The sequence below is a fragment of the Ursus americanus genome, chromosome 14 (genome assembly GCF_024610735.1).
Source record: "Ursus americanus isolate L20-20 chromosome 14, mUrsAme1.1.p, whole genome shotgun sequence".
Taxonomy (NCBI): Eukaryota; Metazoa; Chordata; class Mammalia; order Carnivora; family Ursidae; genus Ursus; species Ursus americanus.
The window spans coordinates 20,573,471-20,600,027 of record NC_142140.1 but is presented as its reverse complement, the minus strand read 5'-3'; the positions used below and the strand labels follow the sequence as shown (position 1 = coordinate 20,600,027).

The following is a 26,557-nucleotide window of genomic DNA, read 5'->3' as shown; positions in this document are numbered from 1 at the left end:
CATAGAAACAGCCACTAGATTTTAATTATACACATTCATAATTTAGCAAACAACATCGCACTCGGCTGTGAGTGTTTTCATCTGAGGGACACTTTAAGCTCCAGATGCTTCAACTTGGCTTTAGTTTCAGAAACCCCCAGGTCCGCTTGCCTGTCCTGCTTCCCCACCCGCTTTGTTCCTGAAAAGAAGGGGCTTTACGGTATGATAAATATCTTTTTGTTGATTGGACAATGACAGGAGGAAAACTTTTGTTGTGTAAAACATCAATACATCATTCCTGTGTTTAGCAGGCCTCGCTCCAGCCAAAAAAAATTAATGTAGATTTCCTCAGTAATTATCTGAGTGATAGAAAGATAATACAGTGCAGTAGTACAATAAATAGAAGGAAATTATCTAATATCCTTAATCTGCTAGGAATCAAATCGAGGTGGAGGTCTTAGCCACATTATGGCTAACAATTATGAAAGGAGAATTAACCCTTCCCAAACTGTAGCCAAAAAAAAAAAAAAAGATTCTTTAAGAAAAAGAAAAAAACAAACAAAAACACGATCCATTTTCCTAATTCTGAGTATCATTCAAAACATCAGGAAGATTTCTGCAACTAAAAGGGTCTGTACAACCCTTTCAGAGCTTCTAATAACTACACTTTACAAACAACTGCATTCACTTAACCTAACACATGACCTTGATCTGATACAGCCATAAAATGGTATGTGTATCAAGACCTTCTGATGCCAAGTTCAAAGGAAGAGAAAAATGGTGGTTTCCTTTCAGTCTCCGTGCAGTTTATTTTACAGTAAAAACCATCATTCTCCTATTAGCAACCAATTTCAGACTTACTACCATGCCACTGAGAAAGTTAATTGAGTTTCACTCCAAAAAACAAATTCTATACCACTAACAACAAAAATTTAAATAAATTTAAATGAAAAGCCAGTGTTTTCATTTTAAGAACAGCATGCATAAAATGATCCAATTGTTTTCACCCCTTCCCATGTTATCACATTAATGTAAAACCCAATGATAGTTATATTCATGTCAAAATGATTTTTTCACTTCTTCAACAGATATTAATTCATGACACTTAAAAAAAAGAAGAAGGAAGGAAGAGAAAAAAAACAACATGGATACAATAAAAGATCGGGGAACCAGCTCTTCTTGAAGTAGAAAAGAATGGAGAGGGGGTGCTGGAGTTTGGGGAGGGTGTTTCCTGTCTTACTGTAAATGAAATGTTTAAAAATTTTGTATTTATATAAAATGACTGATGGCTTTTCTGTTGTCTCTGTGGCCATCCCTAGGAAAAGCTCATGAAAGCTGTCCACGTTTGAAAAGCCAGGATATAAAAGTATACAAGGCCCATTGTCCAAAGAAAGAATTTAAAAGCAACACTGGTTGCCAAACTGTGCTCCCCACCCAGTTACCAAACACAGGATACGAGCCCGTTTGTTTACTTCTCACAATTGAATGCATACAAAAAAGGTCTCCGCGCAGTCCCCTGGACAGGTCAGTAGTCAGTGTTAAAATGCTAAAATGCCCTGATAAACCCTGCATTTCAGATCCCCTCCCTAGAGCTGCAGTCAAAGGTCTGTTTTCCTTTCTTCGGCTCCTCCCTGCTGCCTAACATAAACTGTCATAACTGCCCGGACAAACGGCCCTTTTAAAACAATCAACTTAGCCTACCTCACCCGCACAGGATGGGATCTTTTTTTTTTTTTTTTGTAGCTCGACTGAAAATTAATTCTGCCTTCAATTTTCCACACCCGTTCTGTCAAATATTAACGAGCAGTCACTTCAATAGCTGTGTGGGGCTACGGAAGATCTGTCTCCTAGGAAGGTCTTGGGGCCAACTCAATGGGGAGCCTAACTTTCTCAAGGAAACATCCCAAGGCAACTTTAGAAAAAAGTTGAGTGAAGGTACATTGTTCTGGCTGAGGATCCAGTGTCTTACTGCAGAGGTAATCAAAAAGGGGGAAAAGGTGGCGGTGGTGGAGGTGGGGGGGAGTGGGGGGGGGTGGCTGACGATTCAAAATTAGGAGCCACTAATGACTGGGGATTCGGTAGATTAATACACTTGTTCCATCTGTCAACATCCAAGTTCAAACCTTGTTAAAATCAGAACCACCAGTCCACGTCGTGAAATTGCTACCATGTGACTCTGTTTCACCGGAGCACAAAAGGACCTCCACCTGCATGATAATTTCAGGAGCCTACCCCCTCACCTCAGGAAAATAAGGATCTCTTAATCACCGTTACAAAAGCTCTCAACCAAATCCACCAGCATGGTGGACATGCAGCGGAATCCAAGGGCACCTGCCCGCCGGTCTGCCCATTCCCTCGGGATGTGAAGGCAACCTATCTCTCGTATCACCTTTGCCTTGGAAGTGGATGACAGAATGTGAGCCCAGCAAACCACCCGTCCCAGAGATGCCAAAAGGTGACTGTAACGTCTCGCCCTCTCCTTGCTCAGACACAAAGTACTCCCTTCCCAAACACAGACACCACCATCATCCTTGTGTGCCAAGATGCCCCCGTTCTGACAGCAGCAATTTGGGAGAGTCAACTTTTATCCTTCCTTCTGCTGTGTAACTTTCCCCTTCACATTTCTTTATCTGCCCTCTGAGCTCATCTGAACTTTCGTGTTCTCTCAGCGTGCAGACGTGCATTCCAAACTCTGTCTAACAGACCAAATAAGAGGTTAATAAGAAGTGGCAACAGAAGAAAAAACACAATCCCTGGTAACTGATAAGAATGACAGTGGCAGCCCTTTTTTGTTTGTCTTCAAATATAGAGTTAAAGATCTTTAAAAAACTAAATTTTGATGCCTTTGAAAAGAAAGAAGCACAAAATAACAACAGGGGGTTATTGCCTGCGAGCCACAGGGGAGAAACTCCATAATTCTTATTCTCCCTTTTGAAGGCTGTTAGAAATCTGATTCAAAAAAGCAACAGCAGAAGGGGAAACCTCTTGAGGCTGTAACCATTTCCTGTGATCATGCATAATGTGCTTCAAAAGTGGGTTTTTACCAATTCTGTTGATCAATTGCACCTCCTTCATATCCCTTCTTTTTTCTGCTGTGTTTACATCTGATGTGACTCAATGACAAGCAGTGTCTGGGACTGTGAAACAGGCCTGTCATGTTGATTTATGGGCGCATCAAACCACAACTTGTCCAAACTGAAGCTCGCAGTTCATTAATTAGAGAGTTGTGACTTTGAAGTCAGCTTTCAGACTGTGGTTTTTAACATTTGGCTTAATTTATATGCTCTTGAATGTGGATCTCTAAGGAAAAAACTGAAATTCCCTTCTTGTCTTTGAACTTCTTTTGACCGCACAATAATCATTTCTTTGTCCAGAGTGATGCCTGCAATCCCAGAGTCATTAACGCGCATTGAACTGCCACTGATGAGTAAGCCCCACTGAATTAGAAAAACAGCCAGCAAAACAAAGCTGAGAGCCTTCTGCACAGTGATATCTCACAATTACATGCCTTCCCTCCCTGTGCCATTTCCATTTTAATTACTGTTAGTCCTTTAGATTTACATTTTAGACACTTTTTAATCTGTTCCCTTTTTATTATAGCAGCACCCGGGAGCAGGCCACTGTACTTAAGGGTTGTGTCAGCATTTTCATTAGAGCACCTCCTCCCCTTCACCCCAAAACTGGCCCTGCTCTGCAGGGGTTTCCATCCAGGCTGCTCAACAGGACTCCAGGGTGAAAACTTGGCAGGGCCTGGATAAAGTACCCGATTTATGTTGAGGGAGGAGCCGGCACAGGGAGACTGTCTGGGCCATTCCCGGTGTGGAAAAGGAGGCTGCCCGCCATCCGCACTCACGTGAGGGGCAGGGCTGGGGACAGTCGCTGAGCGAGGCTCCTTCCAAACTAACGAGAAAGTGGCCTCCTGCTCAGGGCTGGGCGAGGAAGCCGTTCAAGTGGACTGGGAGCTGTTTTTCAAAACTACAAATTGTGGCTTTCCAAGGAGGACACTCAAATGAAAAGCGTTCCAGTCCACGGTAAAAAACGTGAGGAGGTAAGTGACATCGGGTAGGTCTGAGACAAGGAGGAAGATGGCATGACAATGCCCAGAAGCACACAGATGCTCCCCCCCGCCCCTCGAAGGACTGGTCTTCGCTGACATGGAACCGCACAGGACGTGAGAGGCGGACACCCTCCCTGGGAAGGCCTTACCGCTTCCGGAGCTAACGCTGTCACCTAACGGGCTGGTGGGGCCTGGCGCCAGAAACTGTGTGCTCTTACAAAGTGCTGGGCCCGCGGAAGCCTTCGTGACACCCCGCTTTTTGTCAGGGACACACAAATCATCCAAGCTCAGAGGAGTCTTCCCCGTAAGCCGCACCATCTCACACCTGCCCTATTACCATACGTGTATACCTTGCGAGAAAAAAATGAACAGAGGGTAGGAGCATCTACTCTTAGGCGGACTTTTCTGTTTGTGCAACCTCACAGGAGAGGACTCTTCCAAAGGGAAGGGCCATCCCCACGCACCCAAGCCGTGGGAGCTGCAGAAAATCTCAAGAGTGTGGCCAAGCGCACCCGTGCGGGACGCAGGTGTACCTCGGCCTGCCCTTCCGCCCGCCTGCAGGAGGAGCCCTGGAAGCTCTGGCCCGCCATCACGCTCCCTGGGGCCCACAAACGGTGGACCTGCAGCGGGGAGATCAAATAGGTGGCAGCCAGCACACGGAACCCAGAAAAATCTCAGAGAGAACAGGGCGATCACTCTTGATCTGAGAGCTGCGAACCCAGAGCTCAGTTGTGCGATCATTTAAGAGACGAATGACGGTTGAATAGCCGCTAGATAGTCCTCTGGGATCTGTGGTTTGAAAGTGAAATACGTATTGTTGGTACCTCTTTAGGCTGTTTTCCAGCATGTTGTTGTTGTAAAAGTTGAAGCTGCAACTGTTCCTGTTGTTTTTTATAAAACTCTTGAAGCTGCTGCTACAAAGGAAAGAGAGGACGGTAAGTAACAGGGGGAGCGCCAACCCACTGTCCCTTTTCGGTGCCACACACAACTGCGGTTCGAAAAATAGCATCCTTTTATCTGTAGTGGCCTGACCTTTAGTTGGAAACTCGACAATAAATTTCAGCGCGCCCTGACTATTCTTGGCATTATTGTTTGAAAAGTAATCTCCAAAATGAACTGATGAAAAACACACCATTTTCTACACAAACTAATTAACATAAGGCAAGGGATGACCTTTGATTGGCCAACAAAGCCCTGGTGCCCTTGCTGAGAGAGTCCGGTGAACCTCTACTGCGAAAAGCTCGCCTGCTTTCTGAAGGGTGGGGCTGGGCAGGGTGGCGGGGTGCTCAGCGCCGGCATGGACAGCGTGGGCAGCTCGCTCTGCCTCCGGTCCCCACCGCCTCACCCCAGCAACTTCTGTCACTCTAGTTCTGAATCGCATCTCTTTGGTTCAGGGGTCCGGGAAGTCTGAACGTGAGGTCCGTGTGGCACCATGGCAGCCAGAAGTTCCTTTCCACATCAGCATACATGAAAGAAGGAAAGTGAACTCTGCACCTTAAAAGTAACCAACTCCGGAACGTCTCTTGATGTTTAAAAGGCAAATTCTGTGAGCCTCTGAGTTGAAATGGGGACTTCAAGAGCTGTCACATTTAAACCTGCTCCTAACGTGCTCCCCATTTTGCTTTGATTCACACCATTTAGAAGGCTCTGGGCTTACCAAATAAAAAGAGTGTAAAGCTACATAAGCCTAAAAGATCTCATTTCTACCAAGTCCAATTACAGCCCTAATCTCAGTCCACCGGGTCCTCTCCAGGCCCAAACCCTAGTCGCTTTGGCAGGGTCCCTCCCCTTCCTGGGATGCAAAGGACATGGATCATTCAGGGGCCTGCTCTGTGTCCTGGCCCAGCCACCCCGCTCTGCTTTTTCTTCAATGGGCAAAGGAGCTGATCAGGCGCAGGGAATGGTGAACGGAGTCCCCGGCCCTGGGGGGAGGAGGAGGACGGTTACCTGTTGGAGCATGAGGGCCTGCTGTTGCTGGAGGAGGACCTGGAGCTGCTGAGGGCTCAGCACTTGTTGCTGGAGGATCTGCTGCATTTGCTGGGGAGTGATAACTTGAGGTGTCATCATAGCCACTGACACGGGAACCTAGAACGTTAATGAAGGATAAATAGGAAGCCAGGACATCGCACGCACACAGCACTCAGCCTTCCGGGGTCAGCGGCAGACCGTCATGAGCCTGCTTCGAGAACTGACCAACTTCCCACGCACGGTGTCTTTATCCAGAGGGGATGCGGCAACGAATCCTATTTCATCTCTTACGGAGTTTATGTGAAATAAAGAAAAACAAAAGAGGACCTCGCAGCACTGACAGGTGCGCAGACAGTCTTGCAGGCAGACAAGGAGTAAAGACTTAACAAATGCTATCTGGAGTTGGGGGAGAACGCTCTCGATTTCTCACGAAGCACGAGTCTTTGGTGGCAATTAGCTCTAGGAAGTTTAATGCAAACTTGAACTGTGTTTTAGGGAACAAGGCAAATGGGAACCAGTACCTTCTCGGCAGGAGTTACTCCGATCCACTTCCTCTGTGGACAGTGATTTTTAAGGACAATCAATGAATGCTCAGCCTTGTGGGTGACCGAACCCTGGGCGCACCTCATGAACTTCAACGCAGACCTTTCCTAAGATGCCTTTTACCCTTCCTTATTCACCCAGCACACAGATGTCTCCATTCTTTCATATTACGTGTGATACCATTAAAAACTGCTTTCCATGACATTTCAGTGACAAACAGCTACAGTGATGAACTTGATAGCATTTCATATTTGCAACTGTTAACACGTTTCTGCACGGGCATTTCTGCAAGGAACCTGCACACTGTATCTGAAAGGATGATGTCTTGTTCAGATAAAACACTGACATTAAAATGACAGGCTGTCTTGGCCAAGGTTACACAAATTGTATTCAAGCGGATACCTAATGACAATGCTATGAATTCTGCAAGCTTTCTAGAATGTAATTTAGCTATTCAAAATAATCACTGCACTTGTGTTTAATTTGCAGACTACATGAGAACCATTTTGTCAGTCCCCGTAATACAAGAAGACTATTTCATGAAAAATCACCCCCAAAATAAAAAGATAAGGAAAGGAAAAAAAAAACAATGAAAGAAAAGACAAAACCTTTATGTCTTCTAACAGTAATATTTAAGCATCTTACTTTTCTTTGGTTTCTAATCAAACATGTGACAGCAAGAAGCTAGAAGCAGTAAAGGATATACTTTGTTAAAAAGGATCTCCTGTCATCTCATGTATTACAATAAAAGGTAATAACATGTTTTGCACTTTGCCTGTGTGCCACTTAAAAAAAAAATCTGGCAGACAATAGCTGATCAGAAGATAAAAGAATTAAAAAATCTTTCAGGGGAGCAGTAAGCAAAAGGGAGAAATGCAGTATTAATTTTATGTAACATAATGTCTTAATATGCAGTTTATCTTGACTTTTTCACATGATTTGTCCTGTCATTTGCATAGCGAGCTCTCATTCCTAATTTCACAGTCATTATGCACTGATGTCCCGATTTCTCAGCATCACTAATTTTGATGAACTAAAAATGGTTCCTGAAGGTCAGATTCATGTACAGTGAACACCCTCCACTGTTGTTGTGGGCATGTTTTCTGTGGGGGGATGTTTATGTGCAAGTTTCACATTGTTTGGAAAACACCGGGTAGAACATTTGAAAAATTTCATTAACCTAACTCTGGAAGGTCATCAACGAATTCTTCCTATTGCAGTGGCCTTTTAAGTGTAGATGTAGATACACTGTAATTTAAAACAGATGGGCATGTCTGAATATTTTTATATGCAAAAAGGGACAGATGTATATGAATGGATAAATTATCCTTTTAAAAAGATACTTCGCAGCACGAAATATCACCAATGATTAGAACAGTGAACTTGCATTCAATCTAGGGCAAACACAAGAAGGCATTATCAAAACATCTAACCATTTATAAATTAATTCCAATTAGTCTACTTTGTCTTCACACACAAGAAACTTTTTGAATTTTTCAAAACGTATTGGGTGCCAATCACTATCTTTGGAGCTGCTAAAGCCAACATATCACAATAGAAGTTTACTTTTCCTTGAGAGTTGCATCATCATACAGGGAGGTTTGATTAAGCAAACAAAAGAACCATGTTTAAGGTTTCTTTTTTCCTCTGCGTTTCTTGGATGACGTACAATATAAATATTCTTGAGCCAAATTTCTGATGGTGATGAACAGGAAAACAGACAGGAATAGGGTGGTGTAAGATCTAAACTGGTGATGAACACGAAATTAACAGTGTTATAACAGAAGTCATCATAGAAATAATCTCTTGGTCATAGTTTTTTAAAAGAACTATGGAAAATCTATGAAAGGGGACCAAGAGAACTTGGGAGGGGGGGATGGAAATGCCATCTATCTTGACTGGGGTGGTAGTCCCACAGGTGGACACAACAGCCCAAATTCCTCCAACTGTTCACTTAAACCGAGTGCATCTTCTTGTATGTAAATTATACTTGAATAAAATCGATTTGAAAAGTTAAAAAAAGGACTGGCATATACAGATAATTTTGAAACCCTTGCATATGGCCAACAGATAAATGTGCTTTTCTCAGGGTTATTTCTTCAATGTTTGCAGTCATGTTACTGAACAGTAACATGAACTTGAGTCTCCTCTTCTTTTTCCCTTTGGACATTCTGATGGAGGTGCTGATGAGTAATAAAATGCTACAGCAGCAGGCGCAGCCAAAGGAGGGAGAGAGGCAAGAAGCCTGAGTAATCCTCCTGCCTGGTACAGGGTCTCTGAATAACCAGAGTGGACTCTTATATGCTGATGGCCTCACCTTTGCTTTTACTATCTGAAATCACATTTTCACACCGGTTCGCTTGTGAGCCTCCAAAATGGGCCTAAGCTTAATTTATAAATGTGATAAAACTGAGATTTCCTCAGTTTCTGCTCCAATGTGTCTTGAAAATAGGTTATGGAAGGTTTTAACAAACATATCCAAATGGACCAGAAACCACTATGGTACAAAAGGGGGGAAAAAAAGAAACTGAGCGCAGTTTAAGGTTTTAAATAGTTAAGAAATAGAGCCTACATATCCATTCTCTTAACTCCCAACGTCCAACTTTTTCATGTAGCTAGTCCCTACTAATACTAAGAATCAAAGGGCAGGCAGTACCAGCGCGAGGCTATTATAGTCCACACTTTATTGCCCATTACTACTGAGGTCATTAGCGGCAAGAGTGATTGTACCGGTCTTAACCTATTGATCACTGTAACTACTATCATTTAATCCTGTGTTGAATGTCTGGAAAGCGGCTAAAGGCACACAAGAGAGAGTGCTTTAGCATTGAGAAATATGGCCAAAGCTTAGAAATTACACTGTGATTCATAAAATCTAGCCAGTGGTTTAAATCAATAGTATTTAAAACAGTCATGTGAGTTTTTAACTACAGCGCTCTACTATTTATGGGCCCCTCTTTGAGAGTATTCAGTCAAAACTAAACTTTATTTTTTTCCAGATTCTCTGCCATCTACCTAACCCTCCTTGAGATAAAAAAACAATAAATTCTGATTTTTTTTTGTGCTACGGGGCTCATGCCTTAACTGGCAGTTTCAACTAATTCTTGATTTCTTTCTCAAATGACAATTTAAAGATAGTGCAAAAAAAAAATTATATCCCTGATGCTGCAACTACCTTAACTGTTTGAGAATATAGAAATGAGTATGTTTTATGAGTTAACAATGAATCATAGAAGGCAATTTATGAAGAACTAGAATGATTCTGTCTAGCTGCCTTCAGGGATCAGAAATTCAAATTAAACTTCTGGCAGACATTTAAAGAATGCTAGCATACAAAACTGAATTTAAAAAAACACACACAGTTAACACTCTTTCGTTGAGTTTCAAGAGGAAATCGTGAATTAAAACACACACACACACACACACAGAGACACTGCATGATACGCTGTTGACTGATACCATTTGGGTGTGGCTGATCCCAGGTGCACAGGAACCCGCGGGAATGGCAGAAATTCAGCTGTGCTTGGCCCCTGGAACGCTGCTAGTATGGACCTGCTACTACCTTAATACCAGTAACTGGGAAAACGTTAGCACTACCAAGTGCTGGTAGAAGCCCAGACACTGCTGTGCCAATTCTGCCCGATACAGTTTTCTTTTACTTCACATTGACTTTCTATCATCCGAACGCCAGAAGACTATTAAAATAATACGCCTTATTAGTTCCCTTTATTCCCAAAGGGGAGAGGTAGGTGATGGGGTGGGGGAAAATATCTAAAAAGCAAACAAACAAATAAAAACGCCCATAGAAACAATACTCATTGCTAATCTAGGAGACAATTGGAGGAATTGGGTGGGAGGGGAGATGACACAAATAACACGCTATCATTTTTTTGCCCTTTCTCTTTACACTCACTCATATTAACTACAAGTAAATACTGCCCCGTGTACACACATGTACATTTTGTCACCAGCATCTTCTCATAGTTGCTAAGTGTACAAATAATAAAAATGAGAAGACAGAAAAATTTAAGTACCGCTTTATTTCCATTAATCTGGTTTAATAATTTAGAAACTATTTTTAATCTCTGTTATTCACCACGTGTATGTCCCAGGAAACCTGAGTCCTTTCCAGACTTCAGGCTGTGTATGGATGATAACTGGACCAGGTTAGGCAGTGTTAACTGGTTCATCAAATAACAAGAGCAAAACAAATTAAATTAGAAGGCTTCAGAATAGCAAAACCAAACCAAACAAAGTAGCTCCATTAAAAAAAAAAAGCAACAAAAATAAAAACAAAACAAAAAAGCCTATGCCAAATTTCCTATGACCTATGGAAGCTAGCCTGTGTAAAAAAAAAAAAAAAAAAAAAAAGTACCACTTCATAAATACCATTACCCCCTGTGAAAGACAGTTTTCATAATTAATAAGCCAATGGCTACAACTAATACATTGGAAAACAGAAAAGTTAGGAAGTGTCTGTCTATTCCCCAAGGTATCTAGAAGAAAGAAAGAAAGAAAGAAAGAAAGAAAGAAAGAACGAACGAACCAAACAAACAAACCACATACACACAGATATCATGCAAGGTAGCTGTATCATGCAGGAAAGAAAATACATTTCTGACATAATATTTCAGTCTTCAGAAAATTAAAAAAAAAAAGCCTGCTATTCATGTGGAAAGTATAATTCTGTTTCATTATGGAATTCTGCTTTTTTGTATAACTCTTTTAGACTTCGCTATTTTGCCACAATACTGTACAAAGCATTAAGGCAGGTAATGGTTATTATATTAATGCAAAATCATCTAAGTAGTCAGTCATTAGCATAACTGTTCTCTCAGTAACAATACAACCACCTATTAAAATTTTAGAAAAAAAAAAGACCTCTTTAAAATGCAATTAGCATTTCATTTTTTATCATTTTGTTTATTACATTCTATCAAGAAAGGCTATCCTTCTTTCAGGAAGAATTGTATGGCCAAGACCTGCCTGCCAGTCAGGACTTATTTCAGGTTATCTTCCCTAATAAGCAATCTCTGGCAAAGCTCTCCGAGCTCTTCTTTTGTCTTTAAATTTTAAAAAGTGGCAGAAATTCATATTTGTTTACAGCAGAGGCATTAGTGGAACCTCAACTGCTCTCCTGTAACATTTCCCATGCATACAAGGTTACTCCACTAAGTGCCAGCATAATTGTTTTAGCTCTAATAAATATCAGCTTCATTTGCATAAAAATGTAAAGTTTACATAAATTAAATCGCTTCTCCCATTAGCGACTGTTAAATACAGGAAACAATGGAAGCTACACATGAAAATAATCATCCAATAAGCACTCATCTTTTCAACTTGGCAACTATTATTATTATTATTATTTAAATCAAGGGAAAATGCCTCTTCTTGCCTTCCTCAATCTTTCTCCTGTAGGAGGGATGGCGAACAGTGTGGTGTTCGTGGATCAAACCTGCTATGACATTTTGTATTAACAACAACAACAAAAATCATCTTTAAGTGCTGCAAACAGGAGGAGGGGAGAACTAGTCCAAGAAGGAACCCCAGGGAAGATTCTAGCCACAGTTCTTTAGCTCTTGAGAAGAAAAGGCAGAGGCCTTGGCTTAATAAGTCCTCTTAAAATGAAGCCTTATTCGAATAGAGTGAGAAGAGAGAGCAACTGTATCAGTGCTATTTGAGAGACACACGGTTGAGAATAAAGAAAAACAACTTGTAGACACAGTTGTGGATCGAGGGATACTGTTCAGTGAAGAAAAGTAAAATGTTTACCTTTTGTCCACCAAAGGATTTTCTAAGACCAAGAATTAAATCTGCAAATACGTATTTTTTTTTCACATTATAAGATGGAGGGGGGAGGGCTGTCATTGTATGTAAACATGCAGGTAGGCCAAAATTAGCTCATTCCAAAGTTTTGTAAGGCCTCACTTGCTGTGCAATCACCCCTTTCTAGAATCACAACTTAAGCTTCTCAAATTGTACAGGTTCTCACAACACCTGCACCTTACACGTCATAGTTAAGCTAAGGGGTGCAAGTTAGATTCTAATGAGAAAATATCAGTTGCTTCTCTGACAATCTCACCATTCACTGATTTATTTCTAATGAAGACAAAGCCCAACCAAAGCTCCCTATACGTTAAAGGTCAAAATATGGTCAAAAATGCCTAGTAAAGTCCAGGCAAATGGGAAACCCGTGGGGACCCGCCTTAGAAAGTGGTATGACAATTAGAGTGATTGTACAAAAAAACCATCTTCAGGAAAAAGTGAAAGAAATTAAGCTGCCACAACTGTAACAGGTTAGATGAAAAAAATCAAAATTTAATGTATTCTCCCCTGTGTCATCTTGTTTTGTCAAGACATCAAATAGAATTGGGAAGTACGAAATAACAAGCCCTTGAGAAATCACAGCAGCCGACCTTTTTGATGTTGTTGGTTTACCTTGTTCTCAGTTATTTGAACAATGATGTTTCAGATTTAAGGGCAAGATACAGCTTAAAAATTAAAACATGATACCAAGGTATTCTTAAAAAGTGCACCATAACATTCAGCCTGCACCTTCATTGATTAGCTGCTTTTAACCAGATTTGAAAATGAGGTACTGTGCACGTGTTCAATATTCATTTTTCTCGTTCCAAATTAATTTCTCTTCAAACAAACTGCCAGGTTGGAAGAGGGACTCAGAGAAGATTATTCCTACCATCCAGAAGTGGAGGCCCAGTTTAGCTCTTTCCGGATAATTCAAGTCCCTATAGTGTGCAGAGGCTCGTCGAACTAACAGGTACCTGAATCTCCTTTCTTTCTTTCTTTCTTTCTTTTTTTTTTTTAATGAAAGAAAACAAAGCTGAATGCAGAATGCCATGTATGAGGAGGGGAAAAAAAAAAAAGTATTTGCCCACTACGAAATGACTAAAACCAACGTCCAGAAATATCATGCTGCTTCCAAGAAAAGAAACCTTTCACCAAACAAAAACACATTTAGCTTAGGGAGTTAGGACTACCCCCAGATCCAGCCATGAAGGTATACATAAAACTGCACTCCTTCTTTGCCTCACAAGATCTACAGCTCATCGGTAACATAATTCCCAGCCTTCTATGAAATATTATGTACAAAGGTATATAAAATCAATGTATCACAGATAGCTTTCTCAAAATTTTCTATGTAGGCAGCTCCCCAAAACTGTAGTAGTTATAAATATCTGATTAAAAGACTCTAAAAGTAAATAACTCAGTATTTACAAGCACTAGAATTTCTAAAACCTGGACTAGTTAATAGCTACTTCATGGTTATTACTCCTGGCCAATGAATTCATAGTTTAACATGTAACATACACAGACACAATTTATGTATTTATTTATTCCAACCTTCTCTGGTCAACTGTTGCTGCCTTATCCCTTGCTTATAAATCAAAGAACTACCAGAAGTGGATTCTGACTGGCTCTGATATTTGACCAGTTACTAAGAGCCTAGTGTTAAGTTTCTCTTTAGTGATGTTCATCTACGACTAAACCACATAATAAAATAAATCCCTCCACCCCTCTTTTTTGCCAATTCAAATTTTACTCAAATTTTAGCTCAAACTGAGAAGCTGGTCACAATATTCTCTCCTGATTATCTCAGAAACATTGTAACTCAAACACACTTCTGCCACATTAGCCAAAATAAATCTGGAATTTATTGCTTTTAATTAATCTGGATTTTAATTTCACTGTATCTTGCAATTGTGTGGAGGCTGGCTGAAAAGTTGCAGAACTGGTCAGTGTCATGAAAGAGTTTATCTTTCAAGTGACAGCTTCTGACAGTGTGCAAATACAAGGCAGCAATGGTGAGGGTTTTGTTTTTCAGGTACATTTAACTGCAAACAACAACAAAAAAATTCAAACCAACCATTCCTATCATAAGCTTTCTGATGATTTATGGTTTACCAACTGAGCAAGGTTACGCAACACTGCATGCCTTTAGATGCATTATTTCAGCTAGTTGAGATTTAATTAAGATCACAGACTCTAAAATCCCTGTCAAATGAAAATTCAGAGAAGACAATACACTATATATCCTCATGCAGAATGTTTCCATTCCATCCTCTGGAAAAATATGAGTTAATCCACGTTTCTATGGCTGCAGACAAAAGTTCACTAATTTTGTTTTCTTTTGACACTTAGGTTGTTTTCTATTATATGTCATGAGATCATTCCCTTCCAGGGAGGGAAGAAGGAAATCGAGAGTGAAACATGTTGCAGAAAATGCACTTGACATTATTATCCGACATTATCATAGCTTACCTATGATGTCATCACATTTTCATATAATCAAGCCCATGATCAGAAAAGTTTCATTTACTGAAATAAATTTATTTAAAAACACAACACAAATAGGAAGCCCACCTTTCTTCAATTACTCAGATTAAATAAGTGACACGTTAGGCTTCTCATTTCCTTAACTGACCAACTTTTTATCAGATGAACTGTACATATTAGTAGGAAAGAAAGTTCTTAGGGTAAAGAGGAGAATATAAAGCCCCTTGCTTTCTTTCTATGAGTAGTCTTTGTGGGTGGGTGGGGGAACCAAAAAACCCCACAAACCTCTAGGATATTTCTTCTTACGGATTGATACTGACCCATTTTCCTAAAGAAAAAAAATTATGATCATATGGTCCTTTATCTACTCCAATGTATTTTTATTTGCATCATCTTAATATTTAGTTGCTTATCTCATGCCTTAGAAATGACAGGTGCTTGCAGTCTCGCTCTTGACAGGCCACTACACAAATAACTGTCTTGCCTGAAAGGGCTAATGCAGTACTAATGAACAATAAATCAACTTTGATTATCAAGTGTCAGCCCAATCCGTTTTCAGTTCAACTCTATCAGATCCTAGAGTAAGTCAGCCACTGTCTCTGGGTAGGCAGTCTGTATTTTGGTTTCATTTTTACACACTTTTCACTGAAATGTGTCAGGCAGCTACAAAGAATCACATAAAATAGAAGTAGACATTTTTTCAATTTATGCGCAGGGTATTCAGAATGCACTTCTGTCTTCATTTGGTTTACTTAGTGGTAAGTCTTCACATTCAAGAAAGCTTTGCATTCTTTCAAACAACAATAACAGCAACACATCAAATCCTTAACTAGAATCTCAATGTGATCATGTTTGAGGTCTTTGACAACGACATGCTAGCTTGAACACTTTACCACATAACCACCTCTGATTGTACATACACATTCCTCTTCGAAAATCTATTACAAACAAACGAACAAAAAAGCAATACCGGGCCACTTATAAAATAAAAAACTTCACTTGATTTAAACTAAAAAAAAAAAAAATGGCTCCTTTAACACTGACTTCCTAATGATAAAATAAATGTAACTTATTTTTTTTTTCTTAAGCAGATTAGTCATTGATAGTATGATTCACATTTCCTGTTATCAGGCTTAATTTCCCCCCCAAATGTGTCACTTTCAGAATGTTGGAATCTATGGAAATTAGGTGATTTGCATTTTTAAATTGGCTTGATTAGAACATTTGGTCTGTGTGGACAAGAATATAAAATTATTGTATTTTCCTTATAACTGGTAGGCCTTGAAGGAGTTAATCCCAAGGAGGAAGAGTCTATATGTACTTTGCTCTAAAACTTTACCACCCACTTCCTAAAGGTCCCCTCCTTCCCATCACGACTCTTGGGGGGGAAAAAGTCTCCTTTCCACTGACCGTCTTTCAGGCAGTTTTGACAGTTGAATTAGTTACATTCGGAGCCGGGGAAGATTGGAGTACCCCGTGGCAATTCTTCAGTCGGCTGCACGTCCTAACCCAAACCCTGCTCCCTACTTAATTAACCGGCAAAGTAATGTAACAGACGCTGGAGACTCCCCAACCTGCCAGAGTGTCCCTTAGTTCGCCTGCCTGTTTTGGTGTGGGGCTTTATTCCTCCCCCTCCCCCCCTTTGCTGTGTGTGAACTCCTTGAATTTGAACAGCTAAGCTGAAAATAGCCTAGACAGATATAGAAACAAACTATCAGAAGCAAAGAAACATCCACACGGGTTACACTGAGATGGAAGGCTCCTTGTATATTTCACACGCTCTGAAAGTGACATAAATCACACCCCAGATACGTCCCCGAATGGAGTGATGGCGAGGGCTTTACCAAAGTGGCTGCGTGAAGGCCAGACCAGCAGAAATGAATCGCAAACGAAAAAGAGAGCGAGAGCGCGAGAGCAACACACAAGCAGGACTTCCTCCAACTCTCAAGTACACCCCACCCATGAACATTTAAAAAAAAGAGAGAGCGAGCGAGCGAGCAAGGGGGAAAACCTCTCTCTCCAGGACCCACAGGCCTGTAGCTCCTTCATCCCACCTCTTCACTCCCTCCCTCGCCTCCACTTCCAGAGCCCAACTCCCACCCAAGTTGGTAAACAGCGATTGTTGTTATTATTTTTTAAAAAGACTCAAGTTGGAAACCCTCTGGCGCTCCAGCCTTCCCCAGTGAGGCCCCAGGAAGCTGGCACCGCGGAGCCCGGGGAAGGAGAGCAGAACGGCAAAGATCAATCATAGGGACCAACCTGACACTCTCCATGTAGCCGCCAGGCGCGCGGAGCCGGCTCGGGGCGCCCGCGCGGGCCGGGCGTGGGGTCCGGCGGCCTCGGCGTGCAGGCGGACTGCACGCGCGCAGGGGCGCTCCGGCTCGCGGGCTGACAAGACGCGCCGCGCCGCGCCCACCCGCCCCGCCCTGCTCCACCAATCACAACCCGCCTCTAAACACCCCGCGCCGCGCCGCGCCGCGCCCCACACAATGGGCTCCGCGGCCCGCTCCCCGCGCCCGCGCGCCCCGGCCCCCTCCGCGCGGCAGGTGAAATCACGCTCTGGCGAAATCCTGCTTTTGTCTCTAGAGCAACTCCTCTTAATTGCTGTTAACCCTTTGACCTGCCTCTGGCTGACGTCTGGGAAGACGGGCACGGCGCGCATCTCTCCCGCCGGCCGGGGCTGCGGGTTTGGGGCTTTTGGTGGGGTTGCGTGTTTGTTTCGTCTTGGAAACTGACAAAGAGTTGTCCTAACCTTTCAGAGAAACCCGAGAGGCAAAGGAGGGGAACTGGTGCGCCCGGCGCACACTCGACTGCTCAGAGCAACTGTTCAGAATCGGAAGGGGATGCGGGGCTCCAAGGCAGCGCAGAGAAGCGCTTTCCTCGAAAACGGCCTCTGCAGAGAACTTTCGCTTCACGACGACGGTTTAACCAAGCCTTGGCCTCACACCCCCCCCTCCCCGCAACCGCTCCCCACCTCCTTTCTTTCCAAGAGTCGGGCTCGCCAAAGTGTGCTTGTGCGCGCAGAGGGAAACTAACCCGACACGGGGTTGAAATAAATAACAACCAAACGTGCCTCGTCGCTGAACCGAGCTACTTCCCCTCTAGAACGACAGCTGCTCAAGAAGGCATCTGCCCGAAGTTCGCTAAGAAATAATTCTTTAAATTCCTTTCTTATTTATACAACAAGAGCAACAACAAAAGCTACTCTCAATAAGCACTTGAAGATGACCTCTATCAGAAATAGTCACTGCTCTTTAATGCTATTTAAAGCCGAGTCTGGTGTTAAAAAAAAAAAAAAAAAAGAAGTCACCAATATGCTAAATTTTGTTGGCTCAACTGGCAAGATTTGAATGCCAGGTTAATCCAATCCTTTTCGGCAGCTACTTATCATCTTTAAATTTAGGGAAAAACTTCTTGGCCTATACTTAAAAAACAAACAACAAAACTCCAACGTTTTTGTTATTTTTCTCAAAATATTCCAGGAAAAGAAGTGACCTCAGCGATTACCTATTTTCCCTCAATTAAAAAACAAACAAACAAACAAAAAGACCACAAATCCTAACCCAGCAATACCAGGAGTTTTACTTGAATGTGTTTTTCTCTTTGAGGTGTTTAATGCAAGTTACTACAAACCAGAAAGCATATTGATAATATTTCCAATCAAGCAAATGCCTGAATCTCAATAAGGTCAGCGGGGGAGCAGACAATTCCCCCATTAATCTGGCTGCAAAAGAGACAAAAGCTTCAGTTGACTGTCAACTTATGATCAGATGTTAAATGGGTGCATGGCAGGTCGCTCTCCACCCTAAAGTGTTTTTGTGTCAGACAACAAATTTATTAATGGCATTTTTCAGGTCACAAAAATGTGACCCCACCCTCTCATGAATATTCAATGGAGGACGGAGGGCGTTCTTTTTTGGGGAGATGGGCCTTAAATCTGCCAGAATGTACCATGAATCAGAAGAGTTCTGACTCTTAAAGAGACAAGGCACTCTTCCGGGAGGGGCTGCCCGGGGCCCCAAAGACAGGAAATAAAAATATAGGAAGTTGTCTCCAACCAATGCACAGTGAGAAAGTGGAAATGGTCATTTCAAAATACACGTGATTGTTTTCAAAGGTATTCAAATTAATTTGGGATTTCATGTCTGTGAACAAAATGGGGTGCAACTTCGAATAGGCAATTCAAGGTTTTCAAAGACAAGTTCTTCGTGAGGCACCCATAAAACTCATGCATGCTTTCACAAGTCGGACTAACTCCTTTGCAGGTCAGTGTTTATCAGCTAAGTCTCCAGGAGCGTCAGAACAAATAACAAACAAACAAACAAGCAAACAACAAACATTACAGACGCTTATGAGCCAGCCTGTGGAGACTGCCTTACACAAAATAATTAGAGAGTGGCGCAACGCGCTGGTTACACAAGCACTAAATTGCACAGCGGTGGCTGTAAGCACCATGGGACCAGAGAGAAGGGGGAGATCAGTGTGAGCAGGAGAGGTCTGGGAAGGCCCCTTGGGGAGGTGGTGTTTAAAGGACTGATGGTTTGGATGGGGGGGGGGTGACAGTTTGGAGAGGGAAGTCATTTAGCAAGCTAACTCAGAGGCCACCTGAAGCCCTTCCCGCCCTCTCTCCAAACATGACATGGTGACTCACACAGTACTTCTAGGCAAGGAAATGTAGCATCAGTGATAAGCCTGGATAAGCTGTATATATATGCCCAGGCCATTCTGATGAATTCTGGACTCTTTCAGGATCCCTTTCCCGGCGGTCCTGTCGACCTGTGCTGTTTCTGCGATCCAGTGAGCACTAAAACCTTTCACTGCTGGAGTACAATATAAAATGTTAAAACCTGTGGTTAAAACTTAGAAGACTCAGTTAATGTCAATGATTCGTCACCGAGAGTGCCAGGTCACTTTGGAGAGGCTGGGTCAGAAAGCAACTCCTCCCATTCAGAACAGCAGCAGCGGGATCGTGGGAGCTTTAGAAAGGGTTACTTAGCCACAGGTCTCAGTTCATTGTCCTGACTTGAACAAAATTGTAATTCCCACTTTACAGAGGAGAAAACTGAGGTTCAGAAAGCCAACCGTAATTTTTTTTCTTTCCCCTCTAAGAATCAAACATACCTAGCACCACAGGCCACAAGAGGAAGCAGACACTGAATAGTTTCAGAAAAAGAATGGCCATGATAACTTAAAATGAATACCTGGGGGGGGGGGAGGCTAATGTTTAAGGAAGAGTGAAGGAAATGCTAAATACCGTACTTAAAAATATTTTTGATGCCCACATCCTAACACCCACAACAGATACAGCCCTTGTTCAAACACCACATATTAAGAAACCTGTCAGTTGCTAAATGAGTCCATTGTGCAGCTGGCTGTGTACTTAAGAATAGATTACTATGATCCCACACCAAACTCTAACCACCAAATAACACACCTGGGACTAAAATCATGTATTATACTTGGTTCTGCTGAGCCTTAGCCTTGAACACAGAAGAAAGTGAACGGTTTTACTGCCCATTCAGAGCTGTGAATGGAGAGAAGATGTATTAAATGAAGAGTCAGAAGGAGCATGTGCTGTCAGGACGTTAGTCCCACATGCTGATGAATGGCGTGGCAGGGAAGGAGACACAGGCATGGTGCCTGGCCCACGTGGTCCTCAGCTCCAACTGAGGTCCTGCCTTGCCAGAAGCTGCTTGGAAATAACCAGGGAATGGATACATGAATGGACACTGGCTCACATATTTCCAGCAACACTGAGAGTGGGAGACCTACTCAGAGAAAGTCAGTTATGGTCCCATGTTCTCATAGGTAACTACTGCAATTTCTGTTGCCAGAAAGTTCATCTGCCAGAGTGAGTGAAATAAAAATTGATGAACAATTTAATGGGTTGAAAAATCAACTGCGTAACAATTGCCCATCTTTTTCCAAACAACACTGGCATTAACACTTGCTCTCCCTTTTTCAATTAATTTAGGGGAGTGCCCAAAACATGTATTCCGAAATGAAGGAACTTAAAGAGATGTGACCGAGTGACTATTGTTAGAAAATGGTGAATCGGCAGGAACACAAACTTTCATCCCTCACCGTGGTAACAGGCTTGATGACCTGCCCAGGGAAGTGAGTCTCTCCAGAGGGAGCCCTGCTTTAGTCTTTCTGAAGTCTCCAAAGACCGCCAACCAGCTGCCAATTACAGGTACGAAATTGTAACACCACTGCCCGGATTCTGAGATTTGGGCACTTGTCTCCAAGGAACCACAGCTCCTTCTTGATTTAAGTGCTTTTACTTAAAAATATAAATTAATACATCATCCATCTACAGGGAGCTGAGGCAGGCAGCTCCGTGTCGATACTGTTTATGTCGCTCTTCTATGCTGACCATACAGTTAATTATGTTGTTTTTGGTCTGTGCCTGCATGGCCAAAGGAAAGGACTGTGAGTTCCTACTAACCGGAGTTTAAATTTCTCTTTCCGACACCTCCACGTTGTCATCAGCATCTTCATTTAATGCAACATTTTATAATGCCAGTGCTCCTGGTTAATTTCGATATGCACAGTGACATGTCAACATTCAGGGGACTTAAGAACATGATGGGGAAATAAACTATGGAAAACGCTTGCCCCCCAACCCCTCCTCACTCTAAATGTAAAGACACTCAGAAAACAAAATCATATGTAGTCACCAGTAAACAAAATCTTATGCAGAAAGAAAAATGGCCACATCCTGCCCTACATCTGCATCTGACGGACTGTAACAAATTATTTTCTCTCATTTACGATAAAACTGTAATCCCTTGTTTTCATATAATGTAAAATGTATTAGTGGACGGCTTCTGCCATAAGGTGAGAACAGATTACAACGAAGTGTGCAAAGTTCTCAAAAAGGTACATGTTTGGGGGCAGGAGAGCATTTCCCAAAGAGCTTTGTCCTTCAGGTATCAGGAAGATCGCATCATTCCCACCATCAAGTGGGAGTCCGTATTTCCTCTCCAAAGAGTCACAGCGTTTCTGGCCCACCCCCATGCAAACCCTCCGTTTTAAGCGTAACAAGAACTGGGTCAGTGAACGGGAAAGAATAGATGGCTTTTGGGGGATGAAATGACATTTGAATATTTTTTTAACGTTTAATTATGTAGAAATCGCTGAATATCTGATAAAGGCAACTGGCCACCTTTATTTAGTAAAGTCAGCTTTTCCAGAGGACCTGGGCTGTGCAGCAGGCCTGGAAAGAGGCAGAGGGAGCGTGTTGCATCTTGCCCTGTGAACAATGCTCACAGGTCTCCCTCCCATTGCAACGCCACCCTCCTGTGACCCTAGGCTGACACACCCTCCTATCAAAACCTTCTTTACGCCTGCCCTCTGCTGGTAAGCCTGCCAGGATTAGGAAATTTTGACTACCTCAATGTATTCAAAAGACAACTTTTAAAAGCTGGAGAGAGAAAGGACATGTAATGAACTGTTAACTGGAATATATAAATTAAGACACTTAAAAAACGGGGGGGGGCAGCGCTGGTGAAATATGGCACTTTTAATGTAAAAATGCACATTCGTCTATTCTATTGCCGGCCGGATCACAGCCCAGAAGTGCCAAACTCTACATTTTAGCTTGCCTAAGAGAACAACCTGTATTACTGTCGGGCATCTTGCCTTCTCTTTTGCTCACTCTCCAGGGAGAGCATGTCGGCGCATTTTCAATAAAACACCTTCTTAGCAGTAAAGGGCCACTGTTCCCAATTCAGTGGTCCCTAAGGTTTCATGATACAGTATATTTAGCTGACTCGCAGCTCAAGTTTTCCTCTGGCATTCATAAGATCCACATAAAGGAGAGGGGGGAAAGCCAAAGAAGAGCTTCCGCCTATCCTTTGTTTAAATAAGCAAACAGTTAACTTTGAGACTGATTAACTGGCATGACTTACACAAAACAACGGGACGTGCTCCCATGCCCTCTCCCCACTCCAGGGGACCCTCTGCACGTGCGGGCCAGACGAGCCTGTAGGACGGCTCCGGGCGTTAGGGGGTAAATTTCCGCAGCACTGTGCAGGGGTTTAACGGTGCGGCTCCTGTCAGTGTCAATGGAAAGCACGAGGCCTTACAAATCCCTGCATACCATTTCAAAAATATATCTCCAAGACGGGAAAATGAAGCTTAGCAGTTGCACCCTCAAAAGCATTCAGGAAGCAGCACTCTTGACAGCGCTTTAGATGCCGAGTAAATGCTCTTATAAAGGACACCCAATCCAGCCGACAATAAATCTTACGCCGGGGAAGCCCGCGCGGGGTTGTGGAATCCCCTCCAAAGATAATTGCCTTCCACACTGTGTGGCATAGAAACTGCAACACGGAAAACATTTTCCGGAGCCCTAGAGCTCTCCGTGGATTCTCCTTCCCTAACAGGCACTGATGTTACACACACACACACCCCTATCTTTCCGAGAGACCCTATACAAATCCAAAGGTTTGTCTTCTTTTCTAGAGAAAAGTGATGAGGCTGGTTCGTGGGAGCAGGGGGTCCCCGGGGGAGGCTGGGAAGAGGGGCTATGTGTAAACACGCTGGAGCAGAATCTGAAGCATGCATCAAGGTACGCGCGATTGTCCGTCTCCACTTCCCGCTCGTTGGAGGCTCATGCAGTTTCCAAACGGTTCCGAGTATTGGGACTTACCCAACAGGCCCAGAAGGAGGTAGGCAGATTTTTTTTCTACTCCTAAATGCCCTCAAGCAGTATGTGTAACCCTGAGATGATGCAGGGGCACTGGGATCTGAGATAGGGTTCTGTTAACGACTTTGTCATGAATTCACAGTGCGATTGTGCGCAAGTCACTTCACCTGTCCGAGCCTACACACCTCACCTCCACAAAGAGGAAAACCTATGAGATACTCTCCGCGGCTTCTTGAACAGTAACAGTAACAACTATCGTTATTGATTGCTTGTTCTGTATCAGGTACACATTTTACACTTGCTGAGGACTAAGCTTTAGGTATTTTATGGCTTAAAATTAAGGTCATCTATAAAACACATATAAAACTAGTTTAAAAATATAAATAGGATTTTAGAGTTCAGGAATCCCGGACACTACCATGTCTATGGTAAATCAGGGAACGAAGAAAAGGAAAAAAAAAAATGTCTGGCAAACAACTCAAAAGCCCGAATTCTGAACGCCTGGAGGTCATAAACCCTGTGAGACCCCATGAAGGAAGTATTATTGTACCCACTTCACAGATGAAGAACCAGAGGCTCTGAGAGTTGCAACGACTTAACCAACGTCTCACAGCCAGTACGGGGAGAGGTGGGAGTTGCATAGCTCTCAAGCCCGGCTTTTGCCCCATCTGCCAAGCTGCAGACGGGGCTGGGGACTGAACTAAACCTGGAAGGACAAAGAGGCTGCTTCACTTTTACCCCCTTGGAAAACAAATGTGCCCAAGGGTCACTGATGGGTCAGCATGAATGGAACCTGAAATAATAAAGGTAAAATTCTGATATCCTCCTTTGCTTCTTACATGAGTCCAGAGGGACAAGCCTGGCAGACCACATCCAGGTGAAAATGCCCCTCATCTGGCAGGATGAGGGACCAGGGGCTCATGCACTCGCCTAACTTCTCCTTCAGTGAAGAGCTTCCACTGCTGAGATGAGAGATGAGACACTCACACACAGACTTTCCCCTCATCTCCTTCAAACACATTAGTGGGCACTAAGCAGTAGCCCGGGACCCTGGCTTGGATGATGCCCGAGCTCTCCTGGCATCTCAGATGTAAAGATAAAACACCCTGGTACTAGGGCTTATTTTGTGCCTGATTATAAAAGGCAGCTCGACAGTTTAGTCTGGTCGCTCTGGAGAAAGTCTGCCGTGGGTTCTGATCCCGACTGCACCATTGCCTGAGTATGCTTTTGGTAAATTACCAGTCTCCGTGCGCCTCGGTTTCCTCCTCCATAAAACAAACAAACAAACAAACAAACAAACAAACAAACAAACACAACCTAATTGTAGTTCTTCTCCCAGAGGGCTGTAACAAGGACTAAATGACATAGGATGGGTCAGCGCCCTGCAAACTGTGAGCATGCTACTGTTTCCCCTTATCATCATTATTGTGGCTATATACCGCGTTTCCTTCAATTTCTCCTTCTGCTACAATGAAGTACCCAAAGGCAGAATATTTCTTTACTATCTCAGACTCATTTTTCTGGGAGGGTGCACAGATTCTAACTCCAGAATTTAAGCAGGGACTCTTACATCCAATTAATCTTAACAATGGAAGAAGATATTTGCTGGGCACTGTTTTTTTCAACCCGGGTAAGAAGGTCCTGGACCAAGAATCTTCCCCAGCAGGCAAAATGGCAGCCCCGCATCAACCTCCAGGTTACTGGGTATGCCACATCCACCAGCCAGTTCATCACCTGGATGTGGGAAGGGGGCTGGTGGTTTTTAAATGAGTTCTTAAGGACCCACTAGAATAATCTAAGGAGGGGTCTGCCCTGAGTGCTAAGAACATGGAGGGTTGGCCAACAGGACACCTAATTCATGGAACCCTCACCCTATGATTTTACAATATTTTGCTACTATTGTCTCTGGGAAGAAAAGCCTTTGCATTCCACGCTCCAGAGATAACTCAGCTTGCTCTCAATTATAATGACCTAGAAGCTGATTTTAAGATTCTTTTCAAAGTTGCCAACATTTACACTATCCAAAGCAAGGAGTGGAACCCTGTTAGAGCTCCCAGAGCACAAGGCATACCACCAGCCATCATTTCACCATTCGCTGAATTTGAAAAAAGATACATGGGCAGGGAACAAAGAAGAGGGGCTCCTTCCTGGGCACAGGGGTAAGGGGACTTTTAAATTAAGACAAAGACTGGGCTGAATATTTAATAAGGATAAAGCTCTGTCCTGGGTAGTAGGGCAGGCAGTATGGGAAAGGCATTTTCAGCTACTGGGAACAGTATGTGCAACCCTTCGCGAGGGACAGAACATGAGCCATCACACTAGAGACCTGTGAAGTCCTTACAGGGGCTGGGGCAGTTATAATTCCTGCCGTAACTCCTTTCCTTTGAGACCAGAGTTTTCCTTCTTTCCCAATGTAACCTGTTCTTCCTATCTCAAGAATTTACTCAATTCTTCCTCTCCCATTCTTTGTGTTTTGGGGGTGGCCTCAGTTCTGCATCTCTATCATGTCCAATATTTAACAGGATCTCTCTTAGCCTTGACTCCAGCTGGCTCAAACACACACACACACACACACACACACACACACACACACACACACACCTCAAGTTTGCAGAGTTTGAGGTTCTTTATTCCTATCCTGGCATGCTCTCACCATGCGATTCTGAAGTTTCTGACCCGGAGATTTTGACTGAGTGGACCTGTGATATGTCTCTGCAGTTTTCTGGAGGGGGAGTCTGCCCTACAACCAGGGTGCAGGAACCACGAGCATCATGTTAAGAAGCATGGACTCGAGGATTAGCTATTTCGGTCATGAAGGCATTTAAATAACATTGTGTCAGATATGGATATCTTATTATGCAATTAGTTAGAACAAAAGTATGAAGAGACTTCACATCCAAACAGGGACAAATGTAGAAAGCATTAAGGATTTATGCTAATCCCTGAGAAGAGGAACTGTAACAAAACCAGCACCGTCAAGACCTCCACTGGTCTTTCACTCATCACTCCCTCTTCGCAGCAAGGCTCCAATCACTGGACCATGAGGTCTAGTTTTGGTGCAC

General features: G+C 43.0%; 1 protein-coding gene across 8 annotated transcripts in view; it reads right to left on the bottom strand.

Annotated features, from left to right (window-relative positions):
• FOXP1 (forkhead box P1) overlaps positions 1 to 26,557 on the bottom strand; it is a 563,431-nt gene that overhangs the window by 82,697 nt on the left and 454,177 nt on the right. For 6 of the 8 annotated variants that reach the window (XM_087866857.1, XM_045808086.2, XM_087866855.1 and 3 more), the window contains 2 exons: positions 5,984 to 6,121; positions 4,861 to 4,950 (listed from right to left, as the gene is read on the bottom strand). In XM_087866857.1, the coding sequence (XP_087722983.1) occupies positions 4,861 to 4,950; positions 5,984 to 6,121 (228 nt within the window). The remainder of the gene's footprint in view (positions 1 to 4,860; positions 4,951 to 5,983; positions 6,122 to 26,557) is intronic. The other 2 variants (XM_087866856.1, XM_045808082.2) reach the window with 1 other exon arrangement.